Source organism: Metopolophium dirhodum, chromosome 1, assembly GCF_019925205.1.
Source record: "Metopolophium dirhodum isolate CAU chromosome 1, ASM1992520v1, whole genome shotgun sequence".
NCBI lineage: Eukaryota > Metazoa > Arthropoda > Insecta > Hemiptera > Aphididae > Metopolophium > Metopolophium dirhodum.
In genome coordinates, this window is record NC_083560.1 from 92,207,992 (window position 1) to 92,232,775 (window position 24,784).

The 24,784-nt window shown below is 30.6% G+C and overlaps 2 protein-coding genes and 1 pseudogene across 2 annotated transcripts; all 3 read left to right on the forward strand.

The window, feature by feature from the left end:
• Positions 1-5,821: 5,821 nt before the first annotated feature.
• LOC132933686 (uncharacterized) lies at positions 5,822-6,319 on the forward strand (the record flags this gene model as incomplete). The annotated part of the gene is made up of 3 exons (XM_060999968.1): positions 5,822-5,951; positions 6,018-6,065; positions 6,126-6,319. Coding segments are annotated over 3 exons (372 nt in total), but the record flags the coding sequence as incomplete, so codon positions are not given.
• A 3,699-nt stretch (positions 6,320-10,018) lies between these two features.
• Positions 10,019-17,257, forward strand: LOC132935492 (uncharacterized; annotated as a pseudogene).
• Positions 17,258-23,290: 6,033 nt separating this feature from the next.
• On the forward strand, positions 23,291-23,910 carry LOC132933876 (uncharacterized). Its single transcript, XM_061000149.1, has one exon. The coding sequence runs from the start codon at positions 23,291-23,293 to the stop codon at positions 23,855-23,857; it is 567 nt and encodes a 188-aa protein (XP_060856132.1). The 3' UTR covers positions 23,858-23,910.
• Positions 23,911-24,784: the final 874 nt, after the last annotated feature.

Consider the following 24,784-nt stretch of genomic DNA (forward strand, 5'->3'; position numbering starts at 1 on the left):
AATTAGATCATATACCTAGATCTCGAAATTGAAATTAAAAAAATTAAAAAGGTTAATTATAATAATATGGTATTTCTTACATATTTCATTAGATCAACATTGATATATTTTGGATATGGCAATGAGTGACTGTTCTTTGACGTAAAAATATATAATACCATTTTAACTTTTTTGAGTATAATATTTAATAAATAAATAAAATTAACAGTTTGTTATATTATGTCACAACATCCTTAGGCCTTTTAACTCATTGGTGCAAACACTTATGACTTATCTGAAATATAAACACTAAATCTTATATACAGAGTGATTCATTTATCATTCAACGATCATTATTTCAAGAAATATAAATGTTTTTTAAAATATTATTTTACATAGTGTCAAGTCATTTACTTTATTATTAACATTTTGTGGGGTAACTCTGATTGTAGGTATTATTCATTATTTTAAACCACATTATAGTCGTTGCCGTTTTTGAATTGACTCTAATCTGAAACCTATTTATTTATGGTTACTTAGTCTAAAATCTAATGTGACACCATTGACTCAAATGTCAATGTTTTTTACTTTGGCTTTTATAATGTGTTTAATTACTAATTTGATAAATAATATTGTACATTATGTAATAATATTAATTTTATATATTTAGTTAACAGTTGACGATGATAAGTCTACAAGCTTATGCAGTAAATGTATGGGAAAAATAAGGACCTGCCGGAAACAAGTGGAACATGCCGGACGCTGCCAATATATTGTAGATTATCTCGATACAGTGGTATGTAGACGAATTTTTATAAGTCTGTTTATATTCATTTTAACCCTTTCACTACTCCACATGTACCATTATGTTCCTGTGTTTTTTTATTTTGCCATTTTCAGTAACCATAACATTTTAAGAAACCCTTTCTCAAATTATTTTAAACTTAAATAATTAGATCATATACCTAGATCTCGAAATTGAAATTAAAAAAATTAAAAAGGTTTATTATAATAGTATGGTATTTCTTACATATTTCATTAGATCAACATTGATATATATTGGATAAGGCAATGAGTGACTGTTCTTTGACATAAAAATATATAATACCATTTTAACTTTTTTGAGTAGGTATAATATTTAATAAATAAATAAAATTACCAGTTTGTTATATTATGTCACAACATCCTTAGGCCTATTCACCCATTGGTGCAAACACTTATGACTTATCTGAAATATAAACACTAAATCTTATATACAGAGTGATTCATTTATCATTCAACGATCATTATTTCAAGAAATATAAATGTTTTTTAAAATATTATTTTACATAGTGTCAAGTCATTTACTTTATTATTAACATTCTGTGGGGTAACTCTGATTGTAGGTATTATTCATTATTTTAAACCACATTATAGTCGTTGCCGTTTTTGAATTGACTCTAATCTGAAACCTATTAATGTATGGTTACTTAGTCTAAAATCTAATGTGACACCAATGACTCAAATGTCAATATTTTTTACTTTGGCTTTTAGAATGTGTTTAATTACTAATTTGATAAATAATATTGTACATTATGTAATAATATTAATTTTATATATTTAGTTTACAGTTGACGATGATAAGTCTACAAGCTTATGCAGTTAATGTATGGGAAAAATAAGGACCTGCCGCAAACAAGTGGAACGTGCCGGACGCTGCCAATATATTGTAGATTATCTCGATACAGTGGTATGTAGACCAATTTTTATAAGACTGTTTATATTCATTTTAACCCTTTCACTACTCCACATGTACCATTATGTTCCTGTGTTTTTTAATTTTGCCATTTTCAGTAACCATACAATTTTAAGAAACCCTTTCTCAAATTATTTTAAACTTAAATAATTAGATCATATACCTAGATCTCGAAATTGAAATTATAAAAATTAAAAAGGTTTATTATAATAATATGGTATTTCTTACATATTTCATTAGATCAACATTGATATATATTGGATAAGGCAATGAGTGACTGTTCTTTGACATAAAAATATATAATACCATTTTAACTTTTTTGAGTATAATATTTAATAAATAAATAAAATTACCAGTTTGTTATATTATGTCACAACATCCTTAGGCCTATTAACCCATTGGTGCAAACACTTATGACTTATCTGAAATATAAACACTTAATGTTATATACAGAGTGATTCATTTATCATTCAACGATCATTATTTCAAGAAATATAAATGTTTTTTAAAATATTATTTTACATAGTGTCAAGTCATTTACTTTATTATTAACATTTTGTGGGGTAACTCTGATTGTAGGTATTATTCATTATTTTAAACCACATTATAGTCGTTGCCGTTTTTGAATTGACTCTAATCTGAAACCTATTAATTTATGGTTACTTAGTCTAAAATCTAATGTGACACCATTGACTCAAATGTCAATGTTTTTTACTTTGGCTTTTAGAATGTGTTTAATTACTAATTTGATAAATAATATTGTACATTATGTAATAATATTAATTTTATATATTTAGTTTACAGTTGACGATGATAAGTCTACAAGCTTATGCAGTTAACGTATGGGAAAAATAAGGACCTGCCGCAAACAAGTGGAACGTGCCGGACGCTGCCAATATATTGTAGATTATCTCGATACAGTGGTATGTAGACCAATTTTTATAAGTCTGTTTATATTCATTTTAACCCTTTCACTACTCCACATGTACCATTATGTTCCTGTGTTTTTTAATTTTGCCATTTTCAGTAACCATACAATTTTAAGAAACCCTTTCTCAAATTATTTTAAACTTAAATAATTAGATCATATACCTAGATCTCGAAATTGAAATTAAAAAAATTAAAAAGGTTAATTTTAATAATATGGTATTTCTTACATATTTCATTTGATCAACATTGATATATTTTGGACAAGGCAATGAGTGACTGTTCTTTGACATAAAAATATATAATACCATTTTAACTTTTTTGAGTATAATATTTAATAAATAAATAAAATTACCAGTTTGTTATATTATGTCACAACATCCTTAGGCCTATTAACCCATTGGTGCAAACACTTATGACTTATCTGAAATATAAACACTAAATCTTATATACAGAGTGATTCATTTATCATTCAACGATCATTATTTCAAGAAATATAAATGTTTTTAAAATATTATTTTACATAGTGTCAAGTCATTTACTTTATTATTAACATTTTGTGGGGTAACTCCGCTCATCAAAACTTTAAATACTTATAACTCATAAACTACTCGCCCTAAATTCGATTTTTATGTTTGGAAATACTTAGACATATATTCTGCTTTGGAATATGAAATTAAAAACTATGTTATCATTCAAAAAAGAAAAAAATTTTTTAATAAAAACGTTGTTTTGTAAACGACTTAAAACTATGGAAAATAATATTTTCAAAAACATTTACACTTCTTGAAATAATGAATTTTTAATGATAAAAGAATCATCCTGTATATAACTTGTATAAATCTAAATTAGTATAACTTATAAGTTACAGTTAATGTGTTTTTTTAGCTATTCTACTGACTCATTATAATATGTATTGTTATTTTTTTATTTAGTACCAAAAGCAGATGGTGGGAGGAGGAATAAAAAAAGAACACGATAAAAAATAAAATGAAGATGAAAACAATATTGTAATAAAAATGTTTCTTCAATAAAATATATTTTACTTAATTGAAAACTTTGTGGTTTATTTAGTTATAATATGATTAAAGTACTTTGGAGTTTTTGCATACCAAACATTAAACTATAGAATAGTTATTTATTTAGCATAAACAATATCAAAGACTTTAAGAATATTTTATTAAATTAGTTATTTATTATTTTAAATTGAAACATGAGGTATTTTAGAATTAATTCATAATTTATTTTATAACATCAACTAAGTTAGATCTTACAATTTAGATTGTTACAAAATAGTATTTGTTTATTTATTTATATCAATAGTTAAGCATACTACTTAATTTAATGAAAGTATATTATATTACAGCTTAGATTGAATTTCGGTTTACTTAATAGTTTATTAGTTTATGAAGAAAATTGAAACATATATCCTAATTATTATTATACAGTTAGACCTGTAGTCTCAGTGCTATTAAAAATGTCCGTTATAGTCAGGCTTTAGTATTTTTTTCGTCAAGCTTGTATACATATTTGTTTAATGAAAAATTGTTGATAGTAAATATTAGTACATATTACATATGTATAAGTATACACATACAGTCGTTGCCAGATAAATTGAGGCGGGGTGCGATAACGGAAAACCAGTGCTTCTCCGTATTTGATTATTATTACCGAAAATACATCAACAAACCAACAATTGTCACAAAAATTATTTTACGATATTAATTTAAAATCAAATATTCTGATAATACTCATTAATTTAAGAACAAAAAGTAGAAATTGTAATATAATATAAATAATATAATAATAATAATAATAATAATAAATAAAAATGTTTGCACTGAGCCGGGTTCGAACTGGTTAGGTTTTCTACACTTAGTGAAAAGCGCCGCCGCCGCTATCTCAATTTATCTGGCATCGACTATACATCAATGATCAATTTAACTTTAATACATAATAATAAATATATCGGAGTATGTAATTAGTCGTAACCCACCATGCCTTGATTGTCAAGGCTTGAATGTATGCAATCGCAAGCAGCATTGTCATGCTCAGTATTTGTACATATGCATGCAATTATATTTAAGTTAAACTAACATTATTTTTTCTTATCAAAGTATCGGAAGCAGTAGCGTATCTAGGATTTTTTCATGGAGGGAGGGGAATATTAAACCTTCGAATGGGTACTTCACTTTTAAATTCTGAGCTGAGTGATGAATGCATTGTCTATACAATGTTTTTTGTCTATAAATCTTTTTCTTAATAGTGAGGAATCATTGTAGTTCAATTTTTAACATCAGTATCTTTTCTGGTAGAAAAGTGAATCTAGTTGGTACTTTTGATATGTAAAAATCGAAAACTCTTTATTGTTTTAAAAAGCATCGATAAAAACAAAAATGTTCACTCAAAACCCAGTTTTTGTACAAATAATATAACAGTAGGCATTTTTTTTTCATGATACAATTTTCAAAACATTTCGACTGTTTAAGCTATTTATGGAAGTACCATGTAAGACATTTTTATTTTTATTATTTTTTTTTTCAATTATTGTCGCTAAGAAATCATTCACTCAGTTATACAACTTAAAATTAATTTAAAATTGAGTTCCTCATAAGTTGTTGTCACTGTATATCAAAAAAAAGTTGAGCGTAAATCCACAATAATATTTAAGTAGAGATTTATGTTAGAATTTTAATGAGGTTTGTCAAAATCATGAAAATTTGTTAATTATTTTTCTTTTTATATCTAAGATTTGAAGAAAAAATTATATTAAACAGACACGCACTCAGACTCCCGCTCCCCGACCTATCGGAACATCGACCCCGATTGCATCAACCGTAAGTAATATTTTTAATCCTAATAGTGCTAAATTAATACAAAATTGTAGGATATGAATGCACAAATGTGGTATTGGAGAGACCACTGTAAGTTGTAAATTGGAGAATTCCTTTTAACGCCATGTTTAATTTATGTATTGTTTTAAATGCTAATTGTATGATATGAATTATTATAAATTGTAGATGTCGGATGAATCTTATCAATCGGCGGTGACGGTGATGGCTCATATGACAATATGATAAATGTAAGTTGTCAATTGGATATTTTTTTTTAATGCAATTATCATAACAATATTTTTTTCCTTTAATATTTTTCAGATGAATAAAAACTTTTTTTCTCACAAATATAACGTTTAATGGGGCGGTGCAGACCCTGCACCTCGGCACCGCTCCGGCTGTGGCAGCTGCGTCACCGCCGGCCGAGACCGCTGTCGCCGCAAGCCATCCGCCGCCGCGAAAGGCACCCAAACGCCGTAATCACATAGGTGATAGGAACATTTAAAAGTTTACTATTAATTAACGCCTACATCGTGTTTCAGGATGTTGCAGGTGTAACCATAATGGCCACACAGAAAGGCAATGCCTCGGTGAGTGTATATCGCATTTTCATAATAAAATAAAATTAATAATGTTTGTTATATTTATAGCCCCCCAAACACCTAGGAGAACACCAGCTATAGAACGTGGTGGTGGGTCGAGTTCCATTAGGATAAGGCCGTCGCGGAGTCTGTCTGCAAGGTCGAGAACACGCACTCAGACTCCCGCTCCCCGACCTATCGGAACATCGACCCCGATTGCATCAACCGTAAGTAATATTTTTAATCCTAATAGTGCTAAATAAATACAAAATTGTAGGATATGAATGCACACATGTGGTATTGGAGAGACCACAGTTAGTTGTGAATTTGAGAATGCCTTTTAATGCCATGTTTAATTTGTTTATACAAATTGTAGACGTTGTATGAATCGATGGCTGGTGTTACATGCGAAACGGCGTTGTAGGAATTGGCGGCCTTGATGATATCACCACCGTAAGTTGTCAATTGGACAATTTTTTTTAATGCCATTACCCTAACAATATTTTTTCTTCTAATATTTTTCAGATCTGATGAATAAAAACTTTTTTTTCACGTGTCTTGTTTTTATTTCCTACCTTAATATAATAATCATGGTTAACACATTAGTTAATATTAGAGTATAATAATATCAGTAGCCTATGTGTTAGATGTAACATTTCGAGGGGTCTGATGTGATATGTTTACTTTTGTAATTATGTATTTTAATAGTTTGTGCCATTGGTAGATGTGTATCACAACAATAGGCAGTGTAATACAAAGAACACCAACCATCATTATTCATCAGTATCATTATAATACGGTGACGATACAAATAAAACGTTAGGCTATTAAATATAAGTCATGAGTCGCCTTGCAATATTATTTTTATTCTTACATAGACGTTACAAATTATTTACAAATTACCAGAAATTCTAAGTGATGATAGGTAAAATACAGTAATATTAGCTTATAGTATTGAATTGTGTCAAATAGTAGTGTAAATGTGGGTTTACACGTTCAGTTAAACTGCGCAAACTAATTTTAGGTATTTTTGAGCAGTCAGTTTGTGCAAATGAACTGAGTAAATAATTTAAGTTTAGACGTTCAGTTATTGACACACATTTTTGTTCAGTTCTAATTTGACACTGTAGCAAAGATGTCGTCGATTACAGAACAGGAACTCTCTATTCTCGCAGTTTGTGTAATTAAAAAAAAACAATTAATACTTCAAAAAATAAACGAAAACAAAATAAATAAAAAGAAGTGGCCGAAGAAGACAACAATTTTCGCACGTAAATTTAATTAGTGAATTATCTGGAGAACCAGAAGACTTCAGGAACTATCTTCGTATGGACGAAGAGACATACAGTTTACTACTGTCATTAGTTTCGAATACCATTCAAAAACAAAATACAGTTATGAGGAAATGCATAAGCCCTTATGAAAGACTTACAGCAACTTTAAGATTTTTATCAACCGGCCGAAGCTATAGCGATCTACAGTATTCAACTATAATATCAAAACCAGCACTCAGCAAAATTATTCCTGAAACATGTGATGCAATTTATTCTGCCCTTAAAGACACTTACTTAAAGGTAAGATATATAATTAATAGTTAATACCTATGTAGCTATTTAGTTATATCACTATAAATAATATAAGATTAGGTATAATATTAAATAACATTAAAACACTTGATATAGAGCCAGTAGGTACAACAAACTCAAATACTATTTCATATACAATTTTAAATATCAACTTTTTTAATTCAAAAATAAAAAGCTAAAAATAAAATTATATTCATTCTGGGGAAACTAATTAAACTAAGTATAATGTTTGTTATATTATATGATATTAAAATCAAAAACAGACTCTTATAAAAAAAAAACAATTGTTGCCTGTTGAATACACACAATAAAAATAAAAATTAATAAAAATCAGTATTAAATATATTATGGTTTAAGAAAAATAAAATAATACATTTAATATACCTATGGACTATAGACTCCTCGTCATAATATTATTAATACTTAACTAATACATAATTTTTAGTAGGTATATATTATATAGTGTTAAAAATTAATTATCTAGTGTTTTTCGTGTTTCTGTGTTGGTCTGTGTTGTACTAGTTGGTCAGAGTTGTTATGTATAAACGATTGCTGTATTTCAGTATCGGCTGACGGACTTTGTTGAAAACTTGAATAATTCGGCACTGACTGAAAATATTGAGGATATTCTTGAAGAGGAAAAGACTGTCTGAATTGAGGCTGAGGTTGTGCATGATATCTAGTTGATGATTGAAGGGAAGCTGAAGTATCAAAATATGGTTGATTTGGATAAACTGATAATGTGCAATGACGGTTTAAAATCCCGAGTTCTGCTTAATATAACACGTCATTAATTAATTTATCCGCATAAATTATTTGTTCCTTGTTTATTTCGCTAAGTTTATAAGCCCATGTTTTCCCAATTAAATCAAACTTGTTTTCTTGTTTTGATGTAGACTCTATAAGCCGTTTTCCTATTACCGATAATATACTATCACATTCTTGAAGTTGACTTTTTTAAGATACGAATGTACATGTCCTCACATGCACTCTACTGTAGTATTGTATGATATTTATGATTTTAAATGTCTTAATATGAGTTAATATATTTAAATCAAAATACTATATGAACCTACAACTATATTATTATTATACAATATTATAATATTAATTCAATACCTTTATGTACATTTTATGTAAATTTAAAATTATTATTTTGTCCAAAACGCACAGTTATCCGTTTACATGCATAGGAAAACTGCGCAACTACTATAACTGTACAGTTTTTTTCAGGCATCGCCTGAACTCGCACAGTTCAAAATTTTGAACTGTACAGTTATACGATTTTCATTTACACATACAGTTAGTTTTTGCAAACTTAAGTTCAAGCAGTCCATTTGCGCAGTTTAACTGAACGTGTAAACCCACCTTAATAGGTAGGTAATAATAATAAGGCAGGTAGTAAAATATTGATGATAGGTACAATTAAAACGTATCACAGTAAAAACAATACAAACATAACAATACAGTCTACTTCTACTAACAGATATTTGGACTATCATACAGATATAAATCACAAAGTTCTTGACATAGGCTGATCAAAGGTAATATATTATACAAACATTCTAATGACAATTGGTGTAGTCAAATACCAATAAAATATTGAATATAATTAACTATACAATACAAAGTATTCACGTGGAGGTTGTCAAACTTTCTCTCCGCATCACCTACACTTGAACATCTAGTGTGACGCTAGACTTGATCATTGAGCGTCACCTAGACTTGATAATCCAGCGTCACCTAGACTTGATAATGCTGTGTTCGAATGAATAATAAAAATATAAAATATCGATATAATTAATTAATTAATCAGCCGTACGATTTCGTTACCCGTATGGGTTACCTGCCTTGACTTTTGTTATTGTCGCCGTTCCAAGACAATGAACTGCCGACGTCCGACAAACCGTTCTTAAACATCCGACTGCCGTCCGTCGCTGTTCATTTTTAAAACAAAAAAAACAGCGGACAACACGTGAGTATATTTTGTATTATTAATTTAATTTGTTGCTTTCTAAAACATTAGATTGTTATTTAACACGGCCAATGCGGATCGTATTCATGAATTAATATTTAAACTTAGGAGTTAGGGGGCTTAGTTTTTTGTAAGCACCTGCTCACGCTTTCCAGCAAAGTAGTTAAATATTTATACTATGTCTACGTTACACAGGTCGGAGAGAAAAAACAAATATATTGCGCTGATATTCTCTAAATGTTTCGTCTTTTTTATTTTTAGAATGAATAAGGCCAAGACCGACAACACTGTAATGGCGGGTGTCACCGTCACAAATTTCACCATCAATGCCGCGGTGCACACCCTGCACCTTGGCGCAGTACCGGGCGTTCCGGCTGCAGCATCCGCGGCACCGCCGACCAAGACCACCAACGCCGCGGCGCTCGATCCGTCTCCGCAAAAGGCGCCGAAACGTCGTAAGTACATAGGCGATAGGTACATTTAAATGTTTACTTTTAACTAACGCCTACATCTTGTTTCAGAATGTTATCGATGCAACCGCGCCGGCCATACAATCCGGCAATGCCTCGGTGAGTGTGTACATATTATAAAAATAAAAATAAAATTAATAATGTTTGTTATTTTTATAGCCCCCCACACACCTAGGAGACGTCCTAGTGTGACATCGGCCCGCGGTAGGCAGATGTCCCTAGTGACAAGGCCGCCGCGGAGTCTTTCTGAAAGGTCGAGGACACCGGCCCTCGAAAGAACTTCTGCTGCCCACCCGATTTCTCCCGCCACCACCGAGTCATCCGTAAGTAAATATTTAAAAATAATCCTAATAGTGCTAAATAAATACAAAATTGTAGGACATGAATGAAAGTGGACCACCACACCTGTGGTATTGGAGAGACCACTGTGAGTTGTAAATTGGAGAATTCCTTTTAATGCCATGTTTAATTTATGTATTGTTTTAAATGCTAATTGTATAATATGAATTATTATAAATTGTAGATGTCGGATGAATCCTATCAATCGGCGGTGACGGCTCATATGACAATATGATAAGTAGTGAGTTGCTTTGCAATATTTTTTTTAGTTCTACCTAGCCAGTAGGTATCACGATTTAAGATATTGGTATATTATATCGTGGTAGGTATTAATGTGTTATGTATAATAATATAATATAAGATCTTGGGGAAGCAGAAAAATGTCGCAGGGGAGGCAGTTGCCTTCCCTGCCTCCTCCGTGCGCACGTTTATGCCTGCAGCATTCACTGTACAGTACTATAATCGATATAAGAGCAAACATTTAACTATCAAATTTTTAATGTGAATATTATAATTTGTATCCGAGCATACAATGTTTTCATATTTTTATTTAAATAATTAAAAATAATTATTAGGCTACTCATAATTCGTATTAAAATAAAAATATCGTACTCATATATTGACTAAGTCATGACTCATTAGTAGGTATAACAGAAAATATAAATGTATTTTGCGAGTAAATGTAAAATATAAAAAATGTAAATATGTATGACGATAGGTAGGTGATAGGTAGTGGGCACAACTACAAGATACACTGGTTGGCCCTAGCTGTCTTTTTAGTTTTTATTCGGTTTTTATTTCAACACTGGCTGCCAGTACTAGTGTGGTACTGGATACAATTTCGGCCAGTACTGTGCCCGTAAGGGCCAGCCAACTTTTGGGTAGCCAGTAAAGGCGCATTACTGCGCCCTTTGTGAGTGTCGGCGTAAGACATAAATTTTCAATTGGGCTGTTTTTGAGAAAATCGATTTTGCTTCTTGGTGCAACTCTAAAACAAATTACCGTAGGTACATGAAATTTTGACTGAATGTTTATATTAGCATTTTCTATACACCATAACATTTTAAAATATTTTGACTTATTTTGAGTTGTTTACGGACATTTTCAGTTTTCATCTTTTTATTTTTTTTTCATAAATATCAATAAAAATTTATTTGTTGGTTAAAAAAGCTTGAAAATTTAATAGATGGCTCCTAGGTTATTCTTTCAAAGGCAAATAAAAAAAATTAAAAATCCAGTCACAATTTTTTTTTATAAGCATCTAAAGTTCAAATATTGACAAAATGCGTAAAAATTACGAAAATTTGCAAATAATTTTGAGTTAGAAATTCATAAAAGTTTTCTTTTTAAATCAGCAATCAACATCGTGTTTGCCAACCATTCTACACCCCGCCGTCTATTACCTGGTTCGCTGCTGTATGTTGGTCAGGTAACGGTCAATGAAATGAGGCAAACTAGGTTATTCTTTCAAAGGCAAATAAAAAAAATTAAAAATCTAGTCACAATTTTTTTTTATAAGCATCTAAAGTTCAAATATTGACAAAATGCGTAAAAATTACGAAAATTTGCAAATAATTTTGAGTTAGAAATTCATAAAAGTTTTCTTTTTAAATCAGCAATCAACATCGTGTTTGCCAACCATTCTACACCCCGCCGTCTATTAGCTGGTTCGCTGCTGTATGTTAGCCAGGTAACGGTCAATGAAATGAGGCAAACTACGACTATGGTTGGGAAGGGTGGGATGCGCTAACCAGACTACATCTCGTATTGTTGCTAACATACCTATCTATTTTGTCATGGTTGTTCTACAACTGTGTTCGTAGTAGAATGATAATGATGTCATCGAGTTGGTGATAACGATTTGTGTTATGGCCACGGCTACATTAATAAAATCATAGACCTATAAACTAATGGACAGCGTATTCCACTCCGCCCTGCATCAATGCATGGGAATCATATAAGATAAAGAAAGAAGAAAGAACGAAGAGAGAAAGAACATAAAGGGGGTAATCATTGACGCATGAAACTAATACTATATTTTCCCCACGTTCTCTTTTCTCTTTTACTCTATATCGTACCCCAGAACTCTCTCTCTAAGCACTGTCCATAAGTTTATAGGTCTATGAGAGGGAAATGTAAGACCTCATAATAATTTCATGCACAAAATGGGATAGGGGTACTTGTCCCGAAATATCATGGGAGAAAAAAAAAAGAAAAAATAAAAAAAAAATGATAAACCAACTTAGCCAACCTCAAATAAGTTCAAATTTTTCAATACAGAATTTAGTATTCATAAATTCACCACCTTGAAGTTCAATATCAATTATGTATTTAATAATTCCCGCCTTTTTATTATTCTATTGTTGTGTTTTGTAACGGTTTTTGAGAGACGTTTTTCCCAGTTTCCCACCGCCTAGCCACCTCCCACCATCACGATTATCGAAGGATGTGCTACCGCACTAAGTCGAAATGATTGAACAACGACTCACCCTCGAACTCTACGTCTACGGAATTATTTCGCTTCTATACACGCACGACGCACCACCGTTAGCTGTTTAAGTTGTTCGTTTGTTCTTTGAAACGTTTAACGTTGACATACTTGATTCTGCCGACTTTGTTTGTGCTTTCGCACGTCACTCTTTAAAACGTTAACCATCGGTTAACTTCATTCTGCCGACTTTGTTCGTGCTTCCGCACGACGCTCTTTAAAACTTTGACCATCGGTCATACCCGATTCCGTCGACTTTGTGCTATCACTTGTCTATTCAGTAGTAATTTGAATAATTTTATTTTGTTTGTATTTTCTGTGTTTCGTTATTCGTTGTAAACTGCCTACCTGCTATTCATCTGATATTATTTGTTATAATTAATTAAAAACAATTACTTTTTTTTATCTTTATTTGTGTATTTACTTTAGCATATAGGTTTGTAATAATGATGAACAACGAAGAAATCGTCGCTCTTCCAGATCATTTGGTGGACCATGACTACTTTTTGCCAGTTGTGTATGAAGATGATCATATACTACATGAAGAAGAAGAGGAACTAGAAGATGAAGAAGATGAAGAGATTGTCGTTGTAGGAGTGTCTGAAACTTATTCTATAATTCCTGGAGTTCAAAGCCGATCAAGGATTTATGTGGACAATTTAGGATTTAAGTACTACAAACGTGAAGCTCAAGGAGTCCGCGTGTATGTATAATAGTATTATTTTTTAATTTGTATATAGTACCTATTCAATTTAATTATTAATTACCCAACTTTATTTGACCTTTATTGTTAACTTAATTAACATTATTTTATATTATGTATAATATAGGTATATTTGTTAAATTTATAGGTATTTAGTATGCGAACGGCAGAAGAAGCGGAACCAGTACTGTCATTCCACTGCAACTGTAAGTACAGATTTGAGGGATAATAGGATTCATCTACAGAACTACCACGATCACCAACCTGCAGAGATTGACCTGAATGTGCCGTTTTTGAGAGAAGCCATTGCTGAAAGAGGAATTGATCCAGCAGTTACAACTTAATTTATGAGAACATTGTATAATAATGAAATTATCAAGTGAGTCATATTCAAACTTATCTATATAATCATATTCATATTATTTATTATTTGTTAGTACTTATAAATAATGAACAATATAAATTAATTTTTAACTACTTTGTTGGTATTTTTTAATTATGTCTGTTAGCCACCCGGAAGCAGCTCCCAACTACACACTCCTTCAAGCTCAAGAACGAGTGAAAAAGATGAGACGTAGAAGATTCCCACTACAACCACTTGACATAGGACAACTTGCTGTTGCGCTGAATGAAGAACGTAATGCCATTTATGCTTCTACAGTTCAAAATCCCCCATCTAGGTAAATGAAATTGTTTGTAATAAGCTTATAACTAATAAACTATTTTATTATAATTAGTCACATACATTTAATATATTAACAATATAATATCAATATGTGAAATGTATATTTTATTCAATTTTAAATTAACAATTACTGATAAAAAAATGTCTAGTAATTTAAATTGAGATTAATAATTGGACCTCCAGGTAGATGCTTATATTTTTATCAAAACCTTTAATAATATTTTATGCCTTTATGGACACATTTGTGGTTATTTTTTTCCCATACCTATGAATAGTATTTTTGTGTATTTAATCTCTATTTATCATCAAGTAGTTAAAATATTGCTTTTAAAGGACATTGTCTGTTTATAATAATTATTAATATGATAAGCATTCTATACTTAATGCTGTTGACATAATTATCTCTTAAACAATTTCACTGTAAATTTACAAATTTTAAGTTATCAAATTTAATATTTGACTCATTAATTATTATTCACAGTTATAAAAAACAAAATTATATCAAGGTATTTGTAGTTGTGAATACATCATGTTTAACCTTACAATGACAAATTGAATAATACATTAAATTATTTTTAGTTAGAATGTTCAAAATTATTACTTTTTATTTTAAAAATTGGTATTAGGTTCTTTCAACAAGCATTAGTGGTCAATGGAAGGAGTGTTGGACTGATCTTTGCAAATATGGCTGCAATTGAAAAATACCGAGAAGACTTGGCCACGGTGACATTGGTTGGGATTGATGGAACTTTCAAGACTGTGCCTCGTGTTCCAGCAGATTTAAAATGTTTCCTAACAGTCCAGGTGGTTTTCAGAAGTGTAGTAAGTGTTTTATAATTTTTATTATGTATACATAACCAACATTATTTTTCTTGATATATTTCTCATAAATTTTTTTTTTTTTTTTTTAGTCGTTTCCAATGGTCTATGCTCTACTGAGGAGTATGACTGAAGAAGTTTATTCGGCTCTGTTTGATATTGTACGAAATATTTTACCATTAAATTATGAACTTGTTTGTTTTATTACAGATTATGAAAAAGCTTTGATGTCAGCTGTTCAGCAATCATTTCCAGAAAGCCAATTAAGATGTTGTTGGTTCCATTTTACTCAAGTAACTATGTTATAAAGTGTGTGTAATAAGTGATCATTGTATTTTAAAAAAATTGTTTTTTTTTTTTAGTCAATTGTACGTTATTGTCACCGAAGGATGAATAGTGTTTTGGACTTGGTTCGTACAAACCCGGTAGCAGCTCGAGTTCTCAGAATGGTAAATAAGTTTGATATTTTTATTAAATAATGTATTTTGTATTTCTCTTTTATACTTCTCTATTGTATTATTAGGTTTTAGCATTACCTCATCTACCCGCTACTAGGAATGACCCACGCTGTCCACAATTTTCCATGACTGATGGTTTCAGGGCTATCATTCATTACACTAGACAATTTCCTGAGATTGAACGAGGCATGAGAAACTTTTTAATTGGCTATGTAGAATCTTTTTGGTTGTTACAGGTCGGTCCAGATTTAATCAGTGTTTTTGGAGAAGAATATAGAACCAACAACTACTTGGAGTCTTTCCACGCTACACTTCTTGTTCAAATGCAAAGACACCCTAATGTTTGGAATTTCCTTCGTGAGTTTTTGTAGCACATAGTGTGTTCATGTTGCATCCCCTTGTCTTTGTTTTTATATATGTATTATATAATGTTGTATTTTATGTTTCATGTTTAACCTAATAAGAAGTAGTACTTCCAAGATGTGTTGCTTGTCTTATATGTTTGTGTTTATGTGTAACTATATGTGTTTCATGTGTAACCTAACAAAAAGAAGTTATTGGTTAGTAATTGGTAAGTAAATGCGTAGTTTAAAATTTGATTTTCAATCAAAATGTTTGATTTTTATCTTTGGGTTTGGTATTTTTATTACATGTGTCTTATTAAAATAGATATTAAATATTGCAATTATTTATTTCATACTGATCAATAACTTTACTTACAGAGAAACTGACTATCATTGAAAATCAATATTTCATTGAATTTGAACAAGCCAGAAGAAACCTCAGGGTGATTATTAATTTTTAATTATTTTTTTTAACCTAATTATATACCTAATAATTACATTTCAGATTAGAGATGGTGCATCAAGAAGGGAACGAGAGAACACCACAAATATCTTAGCTGGTCATGTGGAGCAACTGAACCAAGATGGGGACCTCATAGGATTTTTGAGAAGGGCTGGACATCGCAATGATGGATATGTACAAGGCATAATCGGGCCATATCCACAGGTAAAAATATTTTTTAATTTTAATTAACTTTGTAAATTACTTAATATGATTTTTTTGTTTTTACATAGGTTTGAGAAGTTGTATCTTTTACAATCAGCCCGAGATTCTATGGTCAACTATAATTAATTTCATTGTTAATTATATTTATAATATATTTTAAGTTTTTATAAACGTTGATCGTTCTAAAATATTATAACACTTGTTTTATTTTGTTTTATCCATTAATCCTAACAAATTGTTCTACGGTAATTTTGTATTTATTATTTTAAACAAATAATTATTAAATGTTCTAATTAAAATATAATGTTAATTGTATGTGGGCAACAAAACCCTAAATATAACTTAATTTAGTTTTGTATTAATTATAATATAAATATTCATAATTTTAATAGTTTTTGTATAAAAAACAGTGAAACCTCCACTAACGGACACCTCCCAATAGCGGACGTTTTTTGGGGAACGGATGAATAAATTTCAAATATGTAACCCCTCTGAATAACGGACAAAATTTTGGTGACCGAGAGTGTCTGCTATTCGGAGGTTTCACTATATAATTAATGTTTTGATTCAATAACTACTATTATGTTAAGCTTGTTTTTTTCTCTACTAGTAATTTAAATTATAATAGCTATATTGTTCTATTATTATGTAACATTTCAATTTTAAATTTATTATATGTATACTATCAACGTTGTTCTATTACCATGACTTACTGTTATTTTTCATATAGATTTTATTTGACTACTTTCCTAACTTTCTTTTTAGCACAAGCTTTGCTTTTGAAAAGAGAACCAAAAGTTTTAACCTTTATATTGTACATATTTATATTATTTATTATTTTATAAAACTTGCAGGGTATTATATAATTTAAAATAAAAATTTTCATTTAATGTAATTCAAACGAATAATGTAAAACAACTCGTAAGAGAGATTTTCAAAATTTCGAAATTTCCTATTTTCATTTGCGTTTTGTCCAGAATCCGAAGGTGCTACGAAGATTTCCCTCAGAGATAAAATTGATCTCATCAGCATTCTTTAGTAAGTCTAGCTTTTCGTTTTTCCGAAATGTTGATATTTTAAGTTTTTTGAATTATACAATAATAATTGTACCACGCCATAATTGTACAATAATATTTGAATATTAAAATAAATTTTTCTCATAAATATATAACTAAAATTCTTGGGTTGGTATCACCATTTGTATAGTTTGTAGGGAATTTAGGTTTCTATGTTGGCACACATGGATGAGCTGGTTGGTTTTTTTTTAATTTTTTTTAATTTTTTTTCTCCCATGAAATTTCGGGACAAGTGCCCGAGGCCGGCACAAAATATGGCTAATATCTATGTTTATGGATGTCTGATAATGATTAGTGATAACGCTTGGTGGTTTGGCGGAAATGTTTAAATTTTTTAACTTTCGGTGTCAGTGCTGTTACCCATCGCATGTCCGGTGCCTTTTCATTTGTGGAACAATGTAAAGTTTAAAACTGTGTTGGAGTGTCTAGCAAGTAGATGCCTCATGTGATAGTCGATGTACGTTCATCGAAGTCACTTAGGTAGGCACCCCGAGTACGTCGATCGCGTACAATATTCAACGGTATATCAGGTATGTATTGCAGATAGGTACTTTAGTTTAAATGTCACATTAATAGTTTAAATGTTACAGCCATCATCAACAAATATATGGATCGTACGCGGTCATACTTTGCGTATACGTTAAAAAATTAGTGTGTTGAGTCGTGTATTCATAGGTATGATATTGTTCATATAATATGTGAAGGGAAAAATTATGTCTGCGCAAAAACGGATAATTCGGTTGAACGGTATGTAATGGCCATAATGTTGATATCAAAGGCGCGTTTATCGTGACGGTCTCTGTCTGTCTACCTGTGTTCACTATTGATCTCTCTCATACGAAGCTTTTGCGTTATCGCGTAATTGTCGATACGACCGGCATCGTACCTAATTTAGTGGAGTGATGGAAAATTCGTTTTTTTGCGGACAGGCTGTATGATCGGTGACGAACGTCGGACATATTTCATTTAACATTTGGACGCTGACCAAGTAAGTAAACGTATTTAATTGCTTATTATACCTTCTTAGACTGGCCTTGTGTCCCGTTTTTTTTTTTCATGTTATGTTTCCTCTCATATTTCGGTAGCCGACTTCGCTGATGTCAGTCATATACATTTCGGAAAAAAATCCACACCTTGCTTGCCAACTCCTACAAAACCATTTAAACTTACTAGCAGACTGGTACTCCAAATGGAGAATAAAAATAAATAATGAAAAATCATCTCACATTACTTTCACTTGCTTAGCTAACTATTTTAATGACTCTTGGAATAGCATATGTATAATTTCAGCTACATAACATTTCATTACAATACCAAGATAGTTCTGGAAGTTCTATGTTAAATGGCTGAAATAAATTCATTATTTTACCATTTTCATTTATTTCAAGTTTAATTTTATTCATAGAACTCAATGGCTTGTAAACTGTATTTGTGTAAAATGGTTGTGTATACTTGGAATGATAAGACTGCCCTAAGATACATTTAAGAAAATTATAGTTTAGTTCATTAATATCTGGAATACTAGCTGTATAGTTAATGTTCTTATTTATTACTTTTTTTAGTTTTTTAAATGTCTTTTGATAATTAACAACGTTTTGCTTTCTGTATTTAAAAACCCATTTCAAAATCCTATCTATAATAATTCTAGATTTATACAGTGGCATATTTAATTTACGCAAAAGTTTATTAGTCCATTTTTCTACGCTTCCATAAAATGGAAATAGTTTTTTTGATTTCTTACAAATTTTTTTTTTCGAATTCTTTATTAAACATTCATCCATAGACACTGTATTTGTGGTTTTTTTTTAAAAATAATTTCTCCTTTTTCGTAACTTCTGTTTGTATGTTTTAGGAACCATTTTAGAAATAAAGAATCACAAATTATAATATAAATAAAGAATATAGTACGGCCTACTACAACTATAACAAACAAGACAACAAATAAAACGTGGTTTTTCTACCGGCGCGGCGGCGGATATAGACATCTACATCGAACGTCGCCAGAAACATGAATGTCGATAATAGAGAAATGACGAATACGATAAGCGAAGACGCAGGCAACGGCGGGAACCGTAAGTCGCAACCGCTGCCCAGTGTAGTACGACCGCGACGTAATAAATGTATACGGAATAGAGGGGGTAATATGGTCTCGTACGCTGCTGCGTGAAACGTTATAACTAAAAACGGTCTAGCACAATATCTTTTTGCTTCATAAATACTTGACTTTTTTGCTAATATATTCGGAGTTATTCAACCATTTTTTTCAAAATTGAAAAAGGTAAAATCTACAAATCATGCCCGATCAATTGATACTACAAACAGACCAATCCGTTCATTCATTAGGTCTGTAGCCCTGGCTAAAGAAAACGGGCAAATTTACACAAATTCAATGGGCAAACTCTGGCTCGTGTGATGTACTACGGTAGTGAGCGCTTCGCTTTTTTTTTTTACTTAGCTTCGCGCCACTACCGTCGCGCTGGATATATTTAATTCAATCTTAATTAATATTTAAATACCGCTTTGTGTAATGCCGTATTAGTTTTTATGATACCAAAATGTCTTACTCGGCACGTGTGAATTTGAATGAGAGTAAATTGTATTATGTCACGTGTGTTGTCTAAGTCTTACACACTTACGACGTAGATATTTTTATTTTACCAGATTAAATAGTGTGATGTTTGTTGTGATGTTTTAGTGAATTGACCTATAGGCTATTATACAACTGCTAGGTGGTAAGAAAATTATCTGCATCATTGTCTTATTTTTTACATAGTCATAATTAGCTTAAAAATTAAAATATCGTAAAAAGTCGATCGAGAGAACATAGATAATCTTATTGTTATTTAGTTCAATGATAAGTCAATTTACTGTAAAACTAACAGCACACTATCGATACTGGTGAACGAAAATTAACTGTCATACGTGTGTAAGACGGAGACAATATATGCGGGTATCCTCTTAACTGAAACACCTAACACTTCTAGAATGTTATGAGGTGCTTGAAAACTCAAGTTTTTGTTGAATTCACTATAGGTACCTAATGGCTAATTATACTCAATAATTGCTGTTGGCCGCGTGTTCTGATTTTGTTTGAGTGCATGACTAATTTTTTTAGGGAAAAAATTGTATTCGTTAACCTATTATCAATGTTCGAAATGCGCCTCGTGACATTTTGATAATTAATTTGCATAGCCAACCCATCACGGCCCAAAAATAGAATAGTGTCTGTAAAAATGACTATTTTTAATATTAATTTGTTTTATTGTTGATTTTTAGAATGAAAGTGAACAAAATAGTCCATAAGTACACGGGGAGTGGTATACAGGTGTTTAACGCACCTGTATACTCGTGTCCCCAAGATTTATTTAATTATAACGCTTCCGGGGGGTCCGGAAGCGTTATAATAGGAAAAATATTGCTGAGAAGCGACGTGAGTAGATGCATAAAAAATAAAAATTCTAGAATAATATAATAAAATGTGTACTATCTAATTTGTGTTTCAGGTTGCTTCAAGTGCCACAGGAAGGGGCACATGATAAAAGATTGCCCGGGTGAGTGTGTGTTATGTTCTACCACGACCACTGTTATTCCGTGTTCTATTATTAATTTTTATAATTTTCTTAGCCTCTCATTCACCTACACCTATCTGCCAAGGGCCACCACCACCACCACCACCGCCATAGCAAAATGAACTTCTTCCATCACCACCGCCGCGGGAACTACCGGCGGACGACCACGAAGTAGTCTAGGTGACCGCGGCGATGGCATCGGTGGAAGTAAGCGATGTAAGTACATTAATATACATTTCTAATAGCTGCTTGAGAAGAAACTAATCTTACCAATTTCATGAATTGTAGGCGATGTACTGAGCAATGGAAGTTGTAAGTTTCAGTTGGACAATATCCATTGAATTTCATGTTTTGTTACGTATTTTATTTAATTTGTTTTATTTTATATTTTTCAGCTGAATAAAAACTTTTTTTTTCCATGTTTTTTTCTTGTTATTTTAATATGTTAGTTTCTTGCCTGTGTCTAAGGTACAACAGATTATACACAGATACAATAACATAATGGGTGATATATCTCTACTTAAATGGTGAAGTTTTGAAATGTATACCGTCAAACAGACCAACTTGGGTCAGTTTTGAAATTCTATTGTAAATAACTTTAAGATTATTTAATCTAGATGTATTTTCAATGTAACATTATTTTTTTTTAGTTAAGGTTTGATTTATTAATTTCTGTTGCATTTGAACCATACAAATTATTCCTTCTATGTTATTTTGTTTTTTTCTGCATGTCCCAGGTACTGAATTTCGACAACATGGGACACTCATGTTTTCCTTATGAAAAACCTATTTTATAATTTATAATAATATATATAATATATATATTATATATATATGAATATTATACTTAAAACAACTTGGGCACTATTTAAAATTTTCAAATATTATTAATATTATAATATTAACATTAAAAAATAAATAAAAAAATGTTGGTTGTCCAATTATAAGGTGGAGACTCATTTGCGCACATATTAAAATATTTTTTAAATTTACGACAACTCATTTGCGCACAAAATAGTAAACAATTAAAACCAGCTTTTAGGTACAGTTTTGGGTGTACAGGGTGTCTTAAGCTGTCCAACACGTTACACGTTCAATATTATTGATATCAATGATTACCCGTTATTGGAGTATCTTCAATATAGCCATATATAGTCTTAAAGCATAACGTGATTTCACATCAGATCTTATCTATCAAAAATGGCATTAATACTCGCCAAGTACACGAGTCGTGTGGGACAAGCTTTAATCTTTATTATTGATATTATTGCTATATCTTACCCTATTTTTGTTAAACGTTTCCGGTGATAACTGATAAACCTTATAACAAATCTCTTCTATACATTTTAGTTTAGTCTCCGGTGTAATAACAATGGACGCTATTTGTTTAACACGGAGAGAAAAACGTTGTAAAATATTGAACAAATTCAAATTTCGAGAGTATAGGGAATTAAAAAATGGAAATTTCAATTATCGGTGTACTAATTTTGTAATGCTAGTATTATTGTAAATAAGAATAACGAAATTGTGTATCAATCTAACGCGGACCATAAACATGATGCATATTCAGATCAGGTTATTTCAAGAGAAATTGTAAGGAGCTCACTGAAAAGAAAGGCAGAACATGATCTCCATACCCGTCCAAACAAATTAATACGACAAGAACTAAAAAATACCGATATTGCTGAGAACATGGAACATGGTGACTTGAAATTAATCCGTCGTTCAATATATTATGTACGAAAAAAGCATTTTCCCACGCTACCATCAAACTTTGACGAGTCGTTAAAACAACTTTTAGAGATGAAACAAACGTTGTTGCATAAAGGTAATCAATTTTGTTTTTCAAGTGACGATAATTCTGTTATTTTATTTACTTGTAAGAATAATTTGGAAGTGCTTTGTAATAATGAACACGTATTTGGTGACGGAACTTTTACGTATGCACCAAAACATTTCATGCAATTGTATAAAATTCATGTTTACACAAATTATTATTATTTACCTTTAGTATATTGTTTTTTGAAAAATAAACAAGTATCAACATATGTGTCCATGTGGAAAACCACATTGAACTTGTCAATGCAATTAATAGGAAAAAACTTAAATGTAAAAATATTTCATGCAGATTTCAAAAAAGCTGCACATATTGCAGTTCTTCAGAGTTTTCTGCTGTGTAAAATAATATGTTGTACATTCCATTTAGGAAAAAGTTGGTTCAGGCGTTTGAAAAAAAATATAATATTACTAAAAGAATACTCAAAAAATGATTCGGAAATCGGAAGGTGGCTTAAATATTTTTTTGGTTTACCTTATCTAAACTCTGATGAAGTTCCGGACGCATTTACGGAGCTAATCTCAATAGCTCCTAGTAATATAAGTATGGATTTTTCGGACTATATTTTAAAAAATTATATTGATTTTGATGCTGATTTTGGGCCAGAATTATGGGCAAGTGCACCAGACGATAGCCCTAGAACAACAAACGGAGCTGAAAACTTTCATATGCACTTTAATAGCCAGTTTTATACCCCCCACCCCCACATTCACAAAATCATACAAATACTAATGGAAATTCAAGTCGACACCGATTTAAAAATAAACTCATTAAAAAAAAAATAAGGAAAACACACGTAGGACAGAAATATTAAAAAAACAAAATTTTTTGAAAAAAATATATTCAGATAACAAATCTAAAAAAACTGATCTTATAACCTATTTGATGCAAACGCGTACCAATAAATATTAAATATTATGTATTAACTGTAATTTATGTAGACTGTAAATTTTAATGACTTTTGTAAAAATGAATAATGATTGTAGGTACTTCCTAATTTATTGTAATTTGTAAATTTTAATGACTTGTAAAAATGATTGTACCTAATTTATTGTAATTTGACAAAATTTTGAATAATGTGTAATAGCTAAAACAACATTTTCAAACCCGCCAATCTATAACAATCAGAATATGATGAGACAGAAAGTCCTAAGCCTTTTAAAGGGTGAAGGAAAATGTTGTTTGAGTATAATAATTGTCCACTATCAGTATTGACCAAATCGAAAATATGGTGGTACGGAGATTATGTACACCCTATACGTTGATAAAATTCTTGGAAAAAAGGTTTCTATTCTTCGTAAATTGTGCGCAAATGAGTTATGTTTTTGTGCGCAAATGAGTTGTAAAAAAGGTAAATGTGCGCAAATGAGTTGTAACCAATTATATATATATGTAAATAATATTAAAAAACCTGGGTTTGAATAAAAGTGGCTCAAGTTGGATTAAATAAGTAAAACGTAATTTACAGAAATGTATGCAGGATTATAATTAATAATTTACAATATAGAGTAGTAAATTTAACAGATGTCGAAGCATATTTTTTATTATCAATTTTTAAGTAAAACGTCTAATTCAATGAGTATTAGTGTAAGTTTTCGGACCTTTTCAAAACGATAGACATTAAACAGAAAATTAATTAATAAAAATTAATACTTATGTACAAAATTTGATGCTGCAACCCTGCCAAAGTAATTTTAAATATTATTAAAATT

Bases quoted from the DNA above. Each gene is read 5' to 3' on its own strand.
- LOC132933876 (XM_061000149.1), top strand. From the start codon at position 23,291: ATGTGGAAAACCACATTGAACTTGTCAATGCAATTAATAGGAAAAAAC.